This window comes from Mus musculus, chromosome 1, assembly GCF_000001635.26.
Source record: "Mus musculus strain C57BL/6J chromosome 1, GRCm38.p6 C57BL/6J".
NCBI lineage: Eukaryota > Metazoa > Chordata > Mammalia > Rodentia > Muridae > Mus > Mus musculus.
In genome coordinates, this window is record NC_000067.6 from 164,195,735 (window position 1) to 164,212,939 (window position 17,205).

Consider the following 17,205-nt stretch of genomic DNA (forward strand, 5'->3'; position numbering starts at 1 on the left):
CATCCGGGCCCCCTAGATCTCCAGGGGACATGCCACAAGCACCAAACATTGCTAAGGTGGAGGCAACAAAACTATAGGTGATTGGCTTCAGAATTAACATATAATTGTGCTCTTTCCCCACCAAGACTGCTTGGCTATTTGACAATTTTTGAGCTACAGAAAAGCTTTTATACTTTTTTTTTTTAACAGTGAACATGATTTAATCTGGAAGAAATAGCACTGAAATTTCTAGCTGAAGCCAGCCTGTTTTGAGCTAACATGGAAAATGAGTCAACAGTATCCCATGGCTGAGGTGGGGACAGCAATAGCATTGATTTATAAAAATGTCCCCATTCTTTCTTAAGAGAGAAGATAGTGAAATGAAAGGAAACTAGAAATCAGAGTAAAAATGTCCCTTTGCCCTAAATGAGCCGGTTTCTTAAGTATCTTACCAGACTTAGTCATTGATTGCTTTCAAAATCCTGTATCCAGTTCCCAGACAATAGCTTATTTTTATTGTTCTGGGATATCTGCACAACCAGAATTCAAATTGGAAGTCTTTATCAAGCAGGCCAGCGACTGCCTGGAGAGAAATACTTTCACAGAGCAGCCCCACAGAATGCATATTATAGGGAGTTTTTAAAGACAAAGAGCATAGAAAAACTACATCCTGGTTGGCAGTTGCAGGAGGAAGCAAGCAAGCAGTAAAACAGAAGCCAAGAATATGCAGTTAGCTGAGGCCGTTTGACCATGAGCTTCTAGAACAATGTTGGGTGTTTTCCCACAGTACTTTTCAAGGCAGAGGTTAGAAACCAAAGATGCCTTCAGCTAAGACAAGATGGAAAATTTTTTAGCCTGTTACATCATAAAAGAGTTTATTTCCCCCATCCTACCTCACCTCTCACACACCAAACAATAAACAAAATAATAACAATAAACAAAACAAAACACATGAGAACATGCTGTGGATCCAAAGCAAACCATTCTGTGTCCAAAAACATAACCTTTTACTAGTGTGTTTGCCAAATTGTCAGTGTCCATTTGCTCTTTTTCAAAGAGCACACAGAGGGTGGGGAGATGGCTCAGCAGGTAGAGTAACCACTTAGTATGTGATATGTAAGACCCTGTCCTTGAACTCCAACACATCAAGACCAACCAATCATAAAAGACAATGGAAATCTGTTTTAGTCATCTTTCTGTTGCTGTGGTAAAACATCTGAGATAAGAATCCAAGGAGGAGGGCTGGTGAGATGGCTCAGTGGGTAAGAGCACCCGACTGCTCTTCCAAAGGTCCGAAGTTCAAATCCCAGCAACCACATGGTGGCTCACAACCACCCGTAATGAGACCTGACGCCCTCTTCTGGTGCGTCTGAAGACAGCTACAGTGTACTTACATATAATAAATAAATAAATAAATAAATAAATAAATAAATAAATAAATAAATAAATCTTTAAAAAAAAAAAAAAAAAAAAAGAATCCAAGGAGGAGGAAAAACATTTAGCCCATGATTTCATCCTTGGCTGCTTGACTCCTTTGCTTTGGGTCCTCCATAGAGGCTGGACAAGATGGTTGCTTCCTTTAAGGTGGCTAGAACTTAAAGAGAAAGAAAGGGAGGTGCCAGTGTCCTGAGATCGCTTCAAGGCATGCTCCAAGTACTCTATCTTCCTTCTCTTAAGCACTTTGCTCACATCCAAAGGTTTTACCTCCCAAAGTGTCACAGGCTGGCAACTAAGCCATCATCAACACATGGTTTGGGGGGGAGGGGCACAAAACAACAGTAAGATATAAGTCTCTTAATGACTCTATACATTCCCTGAAGACATAGGAAGTTTTGCTGAGTGATTGGTCACTAGAAGTAACAGAGGAAAGCAGCCAGAAGATTCCCTCCATGAGTCTGATGATGACTCTATGCCTAGTCTCAACTGTCACCAGGGGTCTTAATCCATCTCTGCATTTCCCAACCTAGCCACACGCAGGCTTTCCCTTGCAGACATCTTTCTGCTCTTCTGGGAACCTGAAATGACCCTCTTCTGATTTGTCCATTCTACAAAGGCCAATCCCATTTTTCCTGAGAACCTTTCCATGGGTTCTTCCAAATTCTCCTAAACACTCAGCTGGCAGCTGTGTTTCCAAGGCAGACCCTCCCAAACCCACTCACACTCTGTGCATAGCTCCTCTTATATCCAGAGTCGTGCTTTGGGTTCACTCATGTCTGTCTCTCTTCACCAGAAATCTAAAAGCTTATGACAATCAAGAACTGTACCTTATTTGGGTTCAAATCTCACTTGTGGGCATGTTAGATCTTTGTTGCTGTAACAAAATATACAGGAGGAACTATTTAAAAGGAATGGTTTCTTTTGGCTTGTGGGTTTAGTGCTTTCGGTTTATAGTTACCTGTCCTCCATCTCTGTGGGGTTGTGTCGAGGCAGAGTATCATGGCAGGGAGCATGAGGTGAGGCATAGCTGCTTTTCTTGTGGAGTCCTGGAAGCAGACAATAAAAAGGGACCAAGCAGATGATATGCACATCAAGGATGTGCCCCAGAGAGCCTCTTTCTTCATCTAGGTCTAACCCCCTGGTTTTCACCACCTTCCAATGTGATCAGATTATGAATCTGCCATCCTATTTATCTGTTGGCCAGAACTCTTATGGTATAATCACCATCCTGAAGTCCCCCGGCCAAACAAGCTCCCAACACATGAGTCTGGAATGGACACTTCAAACCATTAGAGAAGTAACTTAGAGTAGCTTAGCTTGAGCCTAAGAACACATTTTGTGTTTCTAGGGTGAGTTGCTCAGGTCCTAATTCATATGATCATTGATAAAAATAGATCAAGTAATATGCATAAATTAATTTGCAATTATAGGCACCCAGTATACCCTAGCTCTGATATCATAACTGCCTATCACAGCCTGTAGCATTGTGGGTTTTGGTTTGCTGTTTCTTGGTATGTTAATACATTTGTAGGTCACTGTTTTGTTTTGTTTTTTCCTCTAGGTTCGATTTAAAAATTTGGCATCCAGACCGTATTCTCTTCATGCTCACGGACTTTCCTATGAAAAATCCTCAGAGGGGAAGACTTATGAAGATGAATCTCCTGAATGGTTTCAGGAAGATGATGCTGTCCAGCCCAATAGCAGTTACACCTATGTATGGCATGCCACCAAGCGCTCAGGGCCAGAGAACCCTGGTTCTGCCTGCCGGGCTTGGGCCTACTATTCTGCAGTGAATGTGGTAGGTTTCAAGTTCTAATGTCTCCCTCATTAAAGAACCATAGTTAACCATTTCTTGTTAAAAGTCTCTCCTGGGAGCTGGGCAGTGGGGACACAGGCCTTTAGTCTCAGCACTTGAGAGGCAGGGGCAGGTGGATCTGAGTTTGAGGTCAGCCAGGTCTACAGAGTGAGTTCCAGGACAGCCGGGGCTTCACAAAGAAAGCCTGTCTTAAAATCTAACATACCCTGAGACCCCCACCACCACCACCACACACCAAAAAAGTCTCTCCTGTTTTTTATGGGGCACAAGAAAGGGCTGCCATCCCCAGTATAGCTGCCAACACCAGGGATTCTCCATGCAGTTCATCAGAAAGGGCGCAGAGAAAAGTGTTCATCCAACGGACATGATGAGGATTACATAAATGATGAGTGCTCACAGAGAAATGTGATCATTAACAATTTTAAAGTAGTTTAGTCTTAAGACAGGCTTTGGGGGACTGCAGAGGGTCGGGAGAGGGCCAGGCAAGGACTGAGCCAACTGTGTGGGCACATATCACATGCTGGGTTTGGGAGTTTAAGGAGCAAAGTTTTTCCCTGCTCCCATTAAGCAGAAGGAGATTCAATTTGTTACTTCATGAGTAGCCTTTGCTAATAAAGGATTTTTTTTTTGTATTTTGATAATAAGTCAACCCTGTTCTGAGTTAAATAAGGACACAGGGAGGAGGCCACGGTGTCCCCAGAGGAATAATCCAGGCACATTCCACCCCCCAAGCAGCCCCCACAGGAAGGTGGGAGTAACTTGTTTCTCTAGACAAACTGTGTTGATCATGGCCAGCTGTGCCAATCCCCCTGCCCTCTTGGCTGGCCTTCAGCGCCTAGGAAAGCCAGAGAGAAGCCAGCATCCATGCAGTGCCTGATATACGCTCAGCTGCCTTCTTTCCCCTTGACCATGAGACACAGAGGCCTTTGCACAGTGAGACACCAGACAAGAGGTGGCTGAGGACTCTCCCCAGGTTCACGGCCAACAAAACACAGAGCCCTCTACCTGGGAAAGGGCAGCCAAGGTTCAGATTGGCCCTCAAACACGGATTTCTTTGTAAGACAAGGTATCTGGGCTTCCACTTTGCCCCTGGATGAGTGGTTATGGCTGATTTTTACCAGGGTCAGGATACCAGAGGTCAGGATACCAGAGGTCTATACTTTTTGGAAGCAGGTGAAGGGGTCAAAGCCATCACAGGCCTAGTGACGACCCCCACCTCATGTGAAAGGCTGCTCAACTAACAAGGAAACAGAGCCCATGTCAAGGGCAGAGGAGTTCCCAAGAGCCTTCTGAACTCAGTGCCACAAGAAATACCATGCTTGTCTCTGACTATGTGGGGCCCCACTGAACATGGGGCTCCTGGGGAAAGGCACCAGGCATGGAATCCAGGGCCAGACACAGCACAGCACAGCACAGGCTGAGTTAGCCTCAGGCAAGGGTGAGGGGAACAAGTCCTGGCCACCCACCCACTGTGCCTCTCTGTCATAGAGGATGCAATTTCCCACTTACTGTAACACACACACACACACATACACACACAAAGGGACAGAGACAGAGACAGAGACAGAGACAGAGACAGAGAGAGCCCCCCTCCGGGTGTAGACAAATGCCTTGACATTCTTTTTGAACAGTCCTGATAAGCTTTTATAACCTGGTCACTGACAATTTAAGGATCTTCACTTATCTTTCCACAGCATACACAAGGTTCAAAACCACATGCTTCATGTAGTAAATGCACATGTGTTTCAGTGAAGAGAAAGAGAGATTCATTTTTCCCGTAGTAAAAAGCGCGCTGACTCGGTTTCCTATTTATTTGTTGATGTTGTTGTTGTTTCGTGTGTTTTTTCAATGCTGAGCATCAAACCCAAGGTCTCCTATATGCTCAAATATTTGCCACTGAGCAACACCCACCCCGACGTGTCTGTGTGGGTGCTCTTCTAGGCGTAGATGTAAATACTCATTCTATCACTACAGGGGCACTAGGAGAACAATTTACCCTTATAACCACAGGTTCTAAAGTTAAAATAAGATAGAGGGTGTGCATGGTGGCCACAATCTGTGATTCCGGCTACTTGGGAGGCTATGAAACTGGCTCAGAGTGTACTCAAGGGCGATGTGAGCAATTTAGTGAGATCCTATCCTGAAAAATTTACAAGAGGCTGGGAATGAAAATCAGTTCAGTTCCCAGTTCCAAAATAGAGAGAAAGAGAAAGAGAAAGAAGGAGGGAGAGGGAAGGGGGAGAAATTAGTAAATACATGTTTAATGAATGCATTTACATTTGTCATTTAGGATAGTTGTCAGGATTAAATAAATAAGCTACTACAAACAAAGCCTTTAACACAGTATCATTACTCAATAAATGGTATCCATTTGGTTGACAATGTTATTGTTGCTCAGATAAAGGATAACTACCCAGTTTTAGTCTTTACTGATCTTCAAGATGGGAGCCTCTAAAATGAGATTTTTCTGTTAAGCGAGAGCTGTGATTGTCAGAAGAGAAAAGACGATCCAGGTGAAAGGCAAGTGTTTGCAATTTGCTCTTCTTTTCCTCCAGGAGAGGGACATCCACTCAGGCTTGATCGGCCCCCTTCTGATCTGCCGGAAAGGAACACTTCACATGGAGCGCAACCTGCCTATGGACATGAGAGAGTTTGTCTTACTCTTCATGGTCTTTGATGAGAAGAAGAGCTGGTACTATGAAAAGTCCAAGGGGTCACGGAGAATTGAATCCCCAGAAGAGAAAAATGCCCACAAGTTTTACGGTATTTTTTCCTTTGTCTTTCCATCTACTCTCTGGTAAAAGCGCACCAGGTCACAGCGGTTCCTGCACTTAGGTCTTCACAAGATTAGACCTTAGGTGTTCCTGAGGAGTCAGGAGCATCAATTAAGCCTGGTTCCTAAAGTCAGCATCCTAAAGTCAGGATTTGGCTGGTAGGAAACCCTGCTAAAGATGATTGAGAGAGTGCAGGATAGCACGCATGGGCTACTGCCAGACAAACCAACAAGAAAGTGGGCCCTGTGCCCCAGATAGCAGCATTCATTGGAGTGAGCATGGCATCACTCTTTATGACACTAATGACCTTGTTTCTTTTTCTCTAAAAATGTGAGTAATCACTCTAAGACATGATCACATGTGTGTCTCTTCTGAAATCAGAGTGGCTCTTGGAGGCCCATCTCTTCGCAGTTGCAGGCAGCACCTATGCCAGGTGGCCTGAGAATTTAAGGAACTAGGAAGTTGAGTAGCCATATAACGGGACACTGGCAAGACAGCCAGTCCTTAGGAGGTCACACTAGGAAAAGTATCGCTTCAGAAGTCCTTTGATCTGCCCCATTCTGATCTGCCTGTGGCCTGTAAATTGGCAGGTTAATTACAAAACAGTTTTAGAAAAAGGCTGAATGAAGGGCTTAGTGTACAGTCAAAACAGCAACAGCTAGAAATCAGAAGAAAATAAAGACAGGTATATGCTAGGACGGCTCAGCAAAGAAGAACACTTGCTTCCAAACCCAAGGACCATGCCCCCAAACCCAAGGACCACCCCCCCAAACCCAAGGACCACTATCCCAAACTTGCATGATGGGAGGAAAGGACAGATTCCCAAAAGGTGGCCTCTTATCTACACATACAAATCACAGCCATTTGGGCACATGCACACACATACACACACACATGCATGCACCCATGCACACGCACACATAAATTTAAAAGCAAGTGAAAAAGGCCTATTTTCACAGTTTGAAAATGGAGATAGTTGGCCTGAAACTTCTGATTACTGAGGTCTTGTGCTTTAGGTAATGAGTCTGTTAGAATATTGGGGGAGAAAAAGCTTGCAAGTGCCTAAAATCCCAACACTCTGGAGGCTGAGGTGGGAGGGTTGAAAGTTGGAGACTAGCCTGAGCAACTCGGTGAGATCTGTCTCAAAGAATAAATAAATACATAAACAAACAAATACAGGTCAAGATATTTTTATAACAAGCATTAGATGCCACCTCTGGCCAACCATTGATGCTAGGTAGCCCTGTATCGGTGACACACTTAAGACACACTTCTTCTGTATTTGACGCTACTTCCGGGAGAATTTCAATAATGTCACCTGTAAAAATACTTTGAGATACAAGCAGGCAAACAATGATTTGTTGTAAAAATCCCACCCATGAAGGATGAAGTCTACTTTTCAGGAAAACATTTAAAGATTTTAAAAATTCAAATGTCAAAAAATTCTGTTAAATAGAATATAGTTGATTCAGACAGCTATTAGACTACAAATAGTGTTTTTTGCTCCTCCCCTCCCCTCCCCTCCCCCCCCCCCAATCCCATCCCCTCCCCTCTAGGCCTCTCAGATCTGGTGCTTGCTCACATGAGCAGGATGTGCACCCTTTAGAAGTCCCCTCAGTCTAGTAAGAAAGTACAGACTGCAGAGTCAGACAGGCTTGTCTCTCAGCTATGCCCTCTAAGAAATACTTCCTGATTTTCTCAAAAAGTCAAATACATTTAGTACAGCTTCAGTACTCAATACATGCTTCATAATTCATGGGCTCTATGCAATTCCAACCTACAGTGTTTATCAGGCTATGTGACAAACAGATCTCTAGAGTCCCCAGCCCCTGCCTGGCTTTTGTAGCATGTGCTCAGGAGATATATGAATAAATGAACAAATCCTGTCATTCAGCTCCATCTATCAAATGTTCATTGAGTTCTGTTTAAAGTCCTCACTCCCATATCCTGGTGCAGCCTCCAACAATGCCCACACAATTATCACCTCTGATAACATCTGATTCTTTAATAGAAACTGAAGCATGGGGTTGAGGGCTGGTGCCCAGGTGTGTAGCTAGGCGCTCCCACACTTAGTGTGATTTCACAAGTGCCAAAATGATTTCAACTCCTTTCCTTCCAAAAAGCTTTCTTGACTGGTTTCCAAAATCCTACAACGAACCCTTGAAGAAAAGATTTCTTCCCTTGCTTATGTTTCGGTTTTTGGTAGCAACAAGATTTATCATTAACCTTTTTGTGTTATATTTTTAAAACAATTAAGATTGTATCAGGTGCTTTAAACACACACAGACATACACCACACACACACACACACACACACACACCACATACACAAAGACATACAGACATACACCACATACACAGACACACACACACCACATGCACACAGACATACACCACACATAAACATACTACATACTCCCAGACACACACACACACACACACACACACACACACACACACACACAAAGGCAAACAGTGGTAGTATGGCCTAGGAGAAATCAAGAAGGCCTTGAACTCAAGGTCACCTTGGGCTAAAAAGTGAGTTCCAGGCAAAACAAAACACAATCCACCTATTTCACTAAAGGAATGTAGATACAACATTGCACTACCTTGACTTAGACTCTAACCTGAGATGTAGGTAGAGGAGCCGTCTCTACAAGGAGAGTGTGACACACTGAACCTGTCATTTACTCTCACCCTAGGGCTTTGCATTATCCACCCTTTCTCATTCTTCTGCAGCAAATGAACATTTATACTATCATGTGAAGGGAAAATGGGCAAAGCCTTAAGCAGGAGAGGGACAAAATCTAGGGGAAAAGACAAAGGCTGTTTTGAAATGGAGCTGAATCATACTTTTGCAGGTGTTGGAAGTTCTAATTCAGCCTCTTATTGGTTCTATGGAACTGCCAAGAACTCTTTCTATATCTGCGTAGGCCTAGAAATGCCTGGCAATGAGGAAGATGGGTGGTGATGGGGGAAGCCTACCTGACTCCTCCTTGTGAGACAAGTTCTTAAATGATTACAACTTTCTTTCCTTTCAGCAATTAATGGGATGATCTACAACCTGCCCGGCCTGAGAATGTACGAGCAAGAGTGGGTGAGGCTACACCTGCTGAACATGGGCGGCTCCCGAGATATTCACGTGGTTCACTTCCATGGCCAGACCCTGCTGGATAATAGGACCAAACAGCACCAGTTAGGCGTCTGGCCCCTTCTGCCTGGTAAAGATCTGAGTGATGGAAGAGGTCCCTGCTAAGGAATAGATGGGGCACCTGTAAGCGAGATAGGGCGCCATCTCTCTTTCTCTCCTTGTACATCTACCATTTAAGGAATCAGAAGAGAAGATCTAGATCCTGAGGCAAAGCTCTGTTTCCATGCTGTATACAGAACACAAAACAGATCTCCTATGAGCTGTGTGTAGGCACCTCGCAGGACAGATTTGTGAGCCCACTTGGTTCTACAGAGATTCTGTGTCCCATGCAGTTTCTCCTGTGTCTTTAGAATTAGATTTAAGTACATGACAAGATAAGTCACCAAGGCACAGGAAAAAAGAAACAGTTGCTATTGGGAGGTTGATTAGAAACTTAAATTGAGCTCTTCTGGATTCTTGTAATCCACTTCTGAAACCTTCACCCTGACTTTCTGAGGAAGTGACTCTGAGAATCATAAGCTTGAACAGATCCATGACTCTGGAGGGAAGGTACCTTTTAATGACTCTAAGAGCTGATGGGGTACTTAGAGCTTTGCATGTGAAAGTAGGAGGGTTAGTTTAGTGTAGATCTAAACAAACAGCAGTCATCAGTGAGGGTTTTGTTGTTGTGTCCCTAAGTTGTTTCCAGGGAGACCTGTTAGTGAAAGGGGTTATGAGGGCAAGATGCCACTGAAGACCTAAGACACTAGCTAGGATGCACATCTACTGCGACTTTACTCTCAGAGGCTTTGGATAGGCATAGGTCTTGGAGAGGAGAGCCAGGATTCTGCATCTCTTCCAAGGTCTGAGGATCTAGTGAAAGGCCATCTCTTTGCAGGAGTTAGGGTGAGGAAGTCAATGTGTGAATTGGTCTCATATATGGACATGGAGATAGTCATTGTGTGAATTGGCCTCATATTTGAATTTGGAGGAAGTCACTGTGTGAATTGATCTCATATGTGGACATAAAGGAAGTCACTGTGTAAATTGGTCTCATATGTTGACAAGGAGGAAGTCATTGTGTGAGTTGATCTTGTATGTGAAAATGGAAGTCCAGATGGGTCCATTTTACTAAGAAGACAGAAAAATGGCTTCTTGTTTGGTTCTTCCATGCCACTTTCTAAGAAATATAGAAAGTGATGTTCTGTTTAACTTCAGACACAGGATGGACCACCAAATTCAGCCCATATTTTCACAAGAGAAGAAGATGAGAAATCTTGCTCACTGTGTTTGAGATGAATAGTCATCCACTGTTAAGTTTTACCTTCAGTCAGGGACCTGGTCCTAAATTATATCAATGGAATTTAAGCATAGGATCAATTGGCAGAGTAGACATCAAGTGTCAGTATGAATAAGCAGAGGTTTTAGAAACATTTTCATTTTTTCTGAAATAATTTATATACATTTTTACCCATGTATGTACACTTTTAAGAGTATTTGAAACCATAAGGAAAGGATATTTTTATTCCTTACATATTAACATAGAAGAAGAGAGAAAGAAAACATATTTAATAGCCATAAAGTTGAGTAATTTTGAAACTTGGAACTGTACTTGAATTGTGTATGGGGTAACTTGTAACAGTACAGATAAATAAAAATTCCTTTTTAGGGGAGCTGATAGATTTTTTTTAATGTCTAAGTTATTTATTTGTAGCATTTTTTTCTTATTTGTCTGCTTGATGGTTTATTTGCTCAAAATAGTCTCCTGTATCCCCATACAGTAACAGATGGCTTTGAACTCCTGATCCTTCTGCCTCCTCCTATGAGCACTTTGATTAGCAGCATATACTAAGGTGCCCAGTTTATAGGGTTCTTGGTCAAAGTCGGGACTTTGTGAATTCTAGGCAAGCATTCTCCTGACTGTACCTCCCCACCCTAGTTTTGGTGATTTGTGGGTGCTGGTGCTGTAGCTGCTGTTGGGTTCATTTTCATCTGTAACAACCTCAAGAGAAATGCACCACTTTAATTAAAGTCTCCTACACATGGGATACAGGGACTTCAAGATTCATAGAGAGCTCCGTCACAACATTAATGTGTTAACCATCGAGTTTGTAATTTTGTCCTCACTCTCTATTTTAGGTTCATTTAAAACTCTTGAAATGAAGGCATCCAAGCCTGGCTGGTGGCTCCTAGACACAGAGGTTGGAGAAAACCAGGTAGCTGGCATGCAAACGCCATTTCTCATCATAGACAAAGGTATCACTTGCATGTTGTTTACGGGTGAGGGAGTGCCTAGTACTAGACTATTTCCAACTTCCAGATTGAAAGTAATCTGCAAGTGTGAAAATGTGAAGACGGGCTTTTTTTTCTGACCATTAAAAACATAACAATTATCTCTACAACCCTAACAAATAGGTCAAATATTCCATGACTGGGGAACCAATAGAAAGTGCCCTTCCTCCTAATTTGTGATCCATGGGAAAATATACATAAGAAAATCTCTAAGTTCCTAGAGTAGAGCAGAAAGAGTAATCAGAATTCTGCAGTAACAGGCAGTAATCTCTCCACTCATGAGCAGTTCTTGCCAAGCATCTGTCGACTACCAACTACAGTGCTCACATCCAGGTACCCATTATCTGGTATTTCTTTCCTTGAGCAAGATGTAAATAGCATTGTACTTTCCAGGTCAATGGCCAAGAGTGCATTCTTATGAGTAATAGTCCTTAATGTAAATAGTTTGCTTTAAAATACAACCAGATGGACATCAGCTTAAACATACTGTTTTAAAGACTCCAGTTATTTTCTGCTGTGTTAGTTACTATTCAGATAAGCACCAGTCTTGCTGAGTGTTTATCTCTTTCTAACTGGGCATATTAGAGTCATTATCATGGATGGTAAATGAAAATAATCTCTAGACATAGAGGTTTTACTTGTCATATGTAGTTTCTGAGCAAAAAGCATTTGTTTTTGTTTTTTCCTAGAGTGTAAGATGCCAATGGGACTAAGCACTGGTGTCATATCTGATTCACAGATCAAGGCTTCGGAATATCTGAGTAAGTATGGACATCATAGCCTGTGACCGGCCATGCCTACAGTCTCAGTATGCAACTCATAAAGCTATGCATGACAGTCATCTATGAGCCAATTCCTCTCTCTAGGCTTTCGTCTGCTATAGCTTAATGAAACAACCCCATTTATGGGGTTCCTCTGGAAGAGGAAGAAGAAATATTTCAGGAGCAAAAATCCTATTCATACATTTATCATTTCCACTTCTTGTGATGTGTATTGTTCCCAAAGGGCCTGTTCTAGGAAAAATCAAGAATTCAACTTTGCTGATATATCCGCCTAGGCAGCCCAGTAGCTCTACAGGGAATTGGCAGGGAATAAATAACTTTATCTTATGACCTTGTAATTATTTCCCAAATTCCGTTTATCTTACCTACATTGACTCACACGCAAAACCTCCAACAAGATTCACAGGGTTCTATCACCTAAGGAAGAGGGTCTCAATGTTTATGCTAGCCATTCATCTAGTCAAGAAACATTACGATCAAAGTATCTCTTAAAATTTTTTTCCTTCTGCCTCAAATCCCTTCCTGAGATCTAGAGGCTGTCATCAAAAGAATAATGAGGTTCCCACATATTCCTCCCAAGTCTTCCTGTTTGGTAGGCACACTCGGCAGTAGCCGTATCAACATAACTGAGAAAACACAAACATGACCTATGTGCTAGAAAGGGTGGATGATGGCTTACAACTGACTAAACATGGCCTGAAGCCAAGGTTTCATCACTGAGGACTAGCTTGGCAGCCAAAGTTCATGTCACCTGCCTGGTCTCATAACTATAGCATATAGGTCTGGTTCTCTGCTGTACTAAACTTATTTGAGAAGTTGGTAGTTTTCTATTGAGGGTGGGGAGAATTCTTCAAGCCAGACATGGTAGTATATGGTTGAGGCAGAAAAACAGTGAACTTTAGTCCTGCCTGGTCTATATATACAACAAGACTTTTTTTTTTTTCAAAAATAAATTAATTCACAAATTCCTTTTTTTCTTCTTTTGAATTTAGCTTATTGGGAGCCCAGATTAGCACGATTAAACAATGCTGGTTCATACAATGCTTGGAGTATAGAAAAAACTGCATTAGATTTTCCCATTAAACCTTGGATCCAGGTACGTCTAACTAACCTCATAATATTGGTTACGATGATGACAACACAGGTCGTGGGTTTAGTTGTTTCTTGAAATGGCAATGAAGGAAACAGCCCTGAGTAGATGTAGTTACTGTTCTCAGTGGTTGCTTTCTCATAATTGACAATGAGAGGTAGGTCAAGTAATTTTCAGTCTATGAAAGAAACCCCAGCAACAAAGGTGTCAACTGCTTTCCCAAAGTGCAGCACAGCTAGTCAGTGTCCACACTGACATTCAAGTTCAGATGTGCTTTGCTCAACTGTGGGCTGTACCTCGCCACTTAATGAATTTACTAAGACCTTGGGTATTCCCAATGCTAAAGAAAGCTGATTATAGCTTGAGTTACGGTAAGGTGTGACTCACTAACAAGGATGGTTCTGTTTACTCGCTTGACTGTGTTGCAGGTGGACATGCAGAAGGAAGTTGTAGTCACCGGGATACAAACCCAAGGTGCTAAACACTACCTAAAGTCCTGCTTTACCACGGAGTTCCAAGTGGCTTACAGCTCTGACCAAACCAACTGGCAGATCTTCAGAGGGAAGAGCGGGAAGAGCGTGATGGTTTGAGCACTCATTTCTAGCTAAATCTTAAGGCTCACGCTGGGCTTTCCATAGCAGTAGCCTTTCAAATTGCATTTCGGGGAGTTAGAAAAGTGAATGAATGGCTTTCTAAGGGTCTTAGGAAGTGAAAATGATAGTATGATGATGGGTCTGTACAATAAAAAAATCTTCAAATCTCTGCAGAACTTGAAAGGAAAAACATTGAAGCAAGTACCACTTCAAAACAGATTGGCAGCAGTATTCAGCGCAGTGTCCACCCTTGTTCAACACAGCCCCTATGCTAGGAACTGCTTGTGTCTGCAAAGGGTTTTGATTTTTCTATCACCTTTTACTTTGTTCTGTATCTCACACACCTTGATTTATGGTGATTGTGGACATCCATTGATGCTCTGAGGCACCGTCCTTCTCTGGCCACCTTAGAGGACATGCCAGAGGACTTACAGACTCCCGTCTGGTATTCCATGAGCCCAGACAAGATGCCTAGATCATTCCTCATTCCCAGGCTCCTCCCCCAAGAATAATATCCAAACACTGAGAGCCTGTCTGCCATGATTGCACAAACACCTTGAGTCTGTTTCTGTTGGTACTTTATGTAAATCAATCACTTTACCACGTGCTACTTTTTCTTTGCTGTCTTGACTGTTTCTAGTAGTGACATATTTGTAATGTAGCTTAGATAAAAATCACTAAAAAAGAAAATCCTAAATTCCGGTGCTTATCATATCAACCAGTAAGGGGAGAGAAAACTTGATAGCCATCAAAATCATGCCTTCAAGATTTTCAGATCCATATCTATGCAGGACTTCGGCATGTAGTTTGATGGTTCTGTAATTTGATTGTCTCAAGCTTTAATACCACAGTAATAGAAGACATGTAGATGCCTAGATCAATACTTCCTGTGAATCGGGAAGTATTCTTTTCTGTGTTCTGGATGTGATTTCTGAAGTCCATGAGAATAGCTTCATTCAGCAGAAATCACCCATAAAACTATCAGGACCTGAAAGGCACTTTGTGGGAAAATTTAAATTCAGTGTTTTTCATTAGCTGTTTGGAGGTTATCTGAATATCTGAATAGTCTATTTCATATTGGGTGATTTATGATACTTTGTGTGGCATTTAAAATATGAGTTGCCTTTTTTCTTTAAGTTGCTGGTCATGTGTGTAGGGTCTAATACTAGTTGTCCTCCAATCCTCCTGACATCAGAGAGTCAGAGTCTGTAGCAATGTTGCTTATGTAATCTCTGGTATCATCATTTTTCTCTTTTACTTTTAGATCAGGCCTGCTGCAGACTTGTCCATTTGTTTTCCCATCATTTCCAAGTGCCAATTCCTTTATTAAATTTTCTTCTGTGGCTTCAATTGTGCTCTGTCTTGCAGATCTACTCTTTGCTTCTGTTTTAAATGGACGTTTTACGATACTTCTCTGTGAGAGAAAGGGGGTGGGGCACAGCCTGATGACCGCCAGGTAGAGGTCAGAGTCCAGGCTCTCCCTGGACACCTTAGGAGGCATTGCTTCCCTTGGCTGCTGAGTAGATATAGAGTTCCACACTGGTTTCTCCTGACACAGCTGAGGGCTTCTTATTGGGAAGAGTCTGGAGCTCCTAGGATGGTTCTTGTACCACTTTTGTCCCAGGAGCCTCAAAGTCTAACCCTTTCATTATCGCCATTGCCTCTATGCTTGGCTTGTATCTGGGTGTTTGTTTTCCTGTGATAGTTGGATGGTTTACAACAGTTATCTAAGGAGAGTTGTGGGGTTTTTTTTCACCTATAAGACTGGAACATACAAAGTAAGCAAAAAGCCCCCCCTTGGGGGGCGGGGGGGGCAACACCATGTTATTCTTTGATTCCTGAGAGGCTTGGGTAGTCTGTTTTCTTCATGCCCTCTTTCCATCTTTCTTTTCTTCTTTTATGCATAGTCCCAAGTTTCTACATAACAGGAGGAAGGACAGGAAAAAGAGCATCAGCAATAGCTTCCTCGAAGTAGACATATCCACAATTAGTTTTTCAAACCAAATTAAATTGATCCCATTTCTATAAAGGAACCTTACAAAACTTGTTAGATGGGACTTTAAAAAAAATATGGTCAGTGTTTAGAGAATTGTTATTAATGGTTTTCTCTCTCCCTCTAGTATTTTACTGGTAATTCAGATGGCTCTACAATAAAAGAGAATCGACTTGACCCACCCATTGTGGCTAGATACATTAGGATACACCCAACAAAATCCTATAATAGACCCACCCTTCGGCTGGAGCTGCAGGGCTGTGAGGTGAACGGTAAGGGGCAAGAAGTACCACCTTCCCACGGACACTCTAGACTCAAGATTCGGGTGGTGTGGGAGAGGAGCATTCTTAGATAACTTCAGTGCCTTAGGCTCCAGAAGAACCTTTGCAAGACAAATTCCAGTAGGGAATACTCTCAGTGTGATCTAAATGGAGGCAGAGCCTGGTTCTAGTAGTCCAGGGGGTAGGGTGGGGGCAGCACCTCACTCCTCACTGCATGGTGTGAGCGTCATGGACACTGTCTGGTCAGCCCATTTTCAGTGAGAGCCACCTGACTCTCCGTCACTGTCATTTTTTTTTTTTTTTTTTTTTTTTTGGTGATCAGTGATCGATCAGTGATCGTTTTTTTTTTTTTTAATCTGAACCTGGCTTTCAACTTCTGAAAACCATGTGTGTGCTCTGTGCTCTGTTTTGGACTCGTGTGAGAACCTGAGTCTTCCTAAGCATCTACTTTTTTTTCAGGGGATGAAATTTGTCTTGTGATCTAATAAATCTAGGTCATAATAACAGTCATAATAGTCCACTGACTAGTCTCTGATTTTTTTAAAACAAGGCTTTCCAGGATTGTTTTAATAATTTGCTTATTTTTTATTTTATGCACATTGATGTTTTGGCTGCATATGTGTCTGTGTGAAGGTGTTGGATCCTGGAGTTACAGACGGTAGTAAGCTGCCTTGCGTGTGCTGGGAATCGAACGCAGGTCTTCTGAAAGAACACTCAGTGCTCTTAACTGCTGAGCTATCTCTCCAGATGATCTTTCCAGCATTTTTAACTTTCAGGAACATGCAGGAAATACTGTCATCGTCCAGGCATTCTGGGGTAAAAGACAAAAATACCCAGGCCTCAGGTGACTGCTAAAGACAGGACTAGGTGAGGGATGAAGAGTCACACACGGTGTGTCATGCCCTGGGAAGCTCTCTCATCTTCCCCTGAGGTAGGGGAGAAAGGCCCAACTCACGTGAAGCGAGTATCTGAACTTTGGAATCAACTTCTTACCAAAGCAGATAGTGCTGCATGTGACATTTGTAAGAGCTATGCACA

At 42.5% G+C, this 17,205-nt stretch overlaps 1 protein-coding gene across 1 annotated transcript in view; it reads left to right on the forward strand.

Moving 5' to 3' along the window:
- The window catches only part of F5 (coagulation factor V), a 68,443-nt gene that overhangs the window by 43,900 nt on the left and 7,338 nt on the right, over window positions 1–17,205 (forward strand). The window contains exons 15-22 of the mRNA NM_007976.3: window positions 2,978–3,214; window positions 5,788–5,995; window positions 9,048–9,227; window positions 11,276–11,392; window positions 12,118–12,189; window positions 13,203–13,306; window positions 13,729–13,884; window positions 16,014–16,158. Of these exons, the coding sequence (NP_032002.1) occupies window positions 2,978–3,214; window positions 5,788–5,995; window positions 9,048–9,227; window positions 11,276–11,392; window positions 12,118–12,189; window positions 13,203–13,306; window positions 13,729–13,884; window positions 16,014–16,158 (1,219 nt within the window). The remainder of the gene's footprint in view (window positions 1–2,977; window positions 3,215–5,787; window positions 5,996–9,047; window positions 9,228–11,275; window positions 11,393–12,117; window positions 12,190–13,202; window positions 13,307–13,728; window positions 13,885–16,013; window positions 16,159–17,205) is intronic.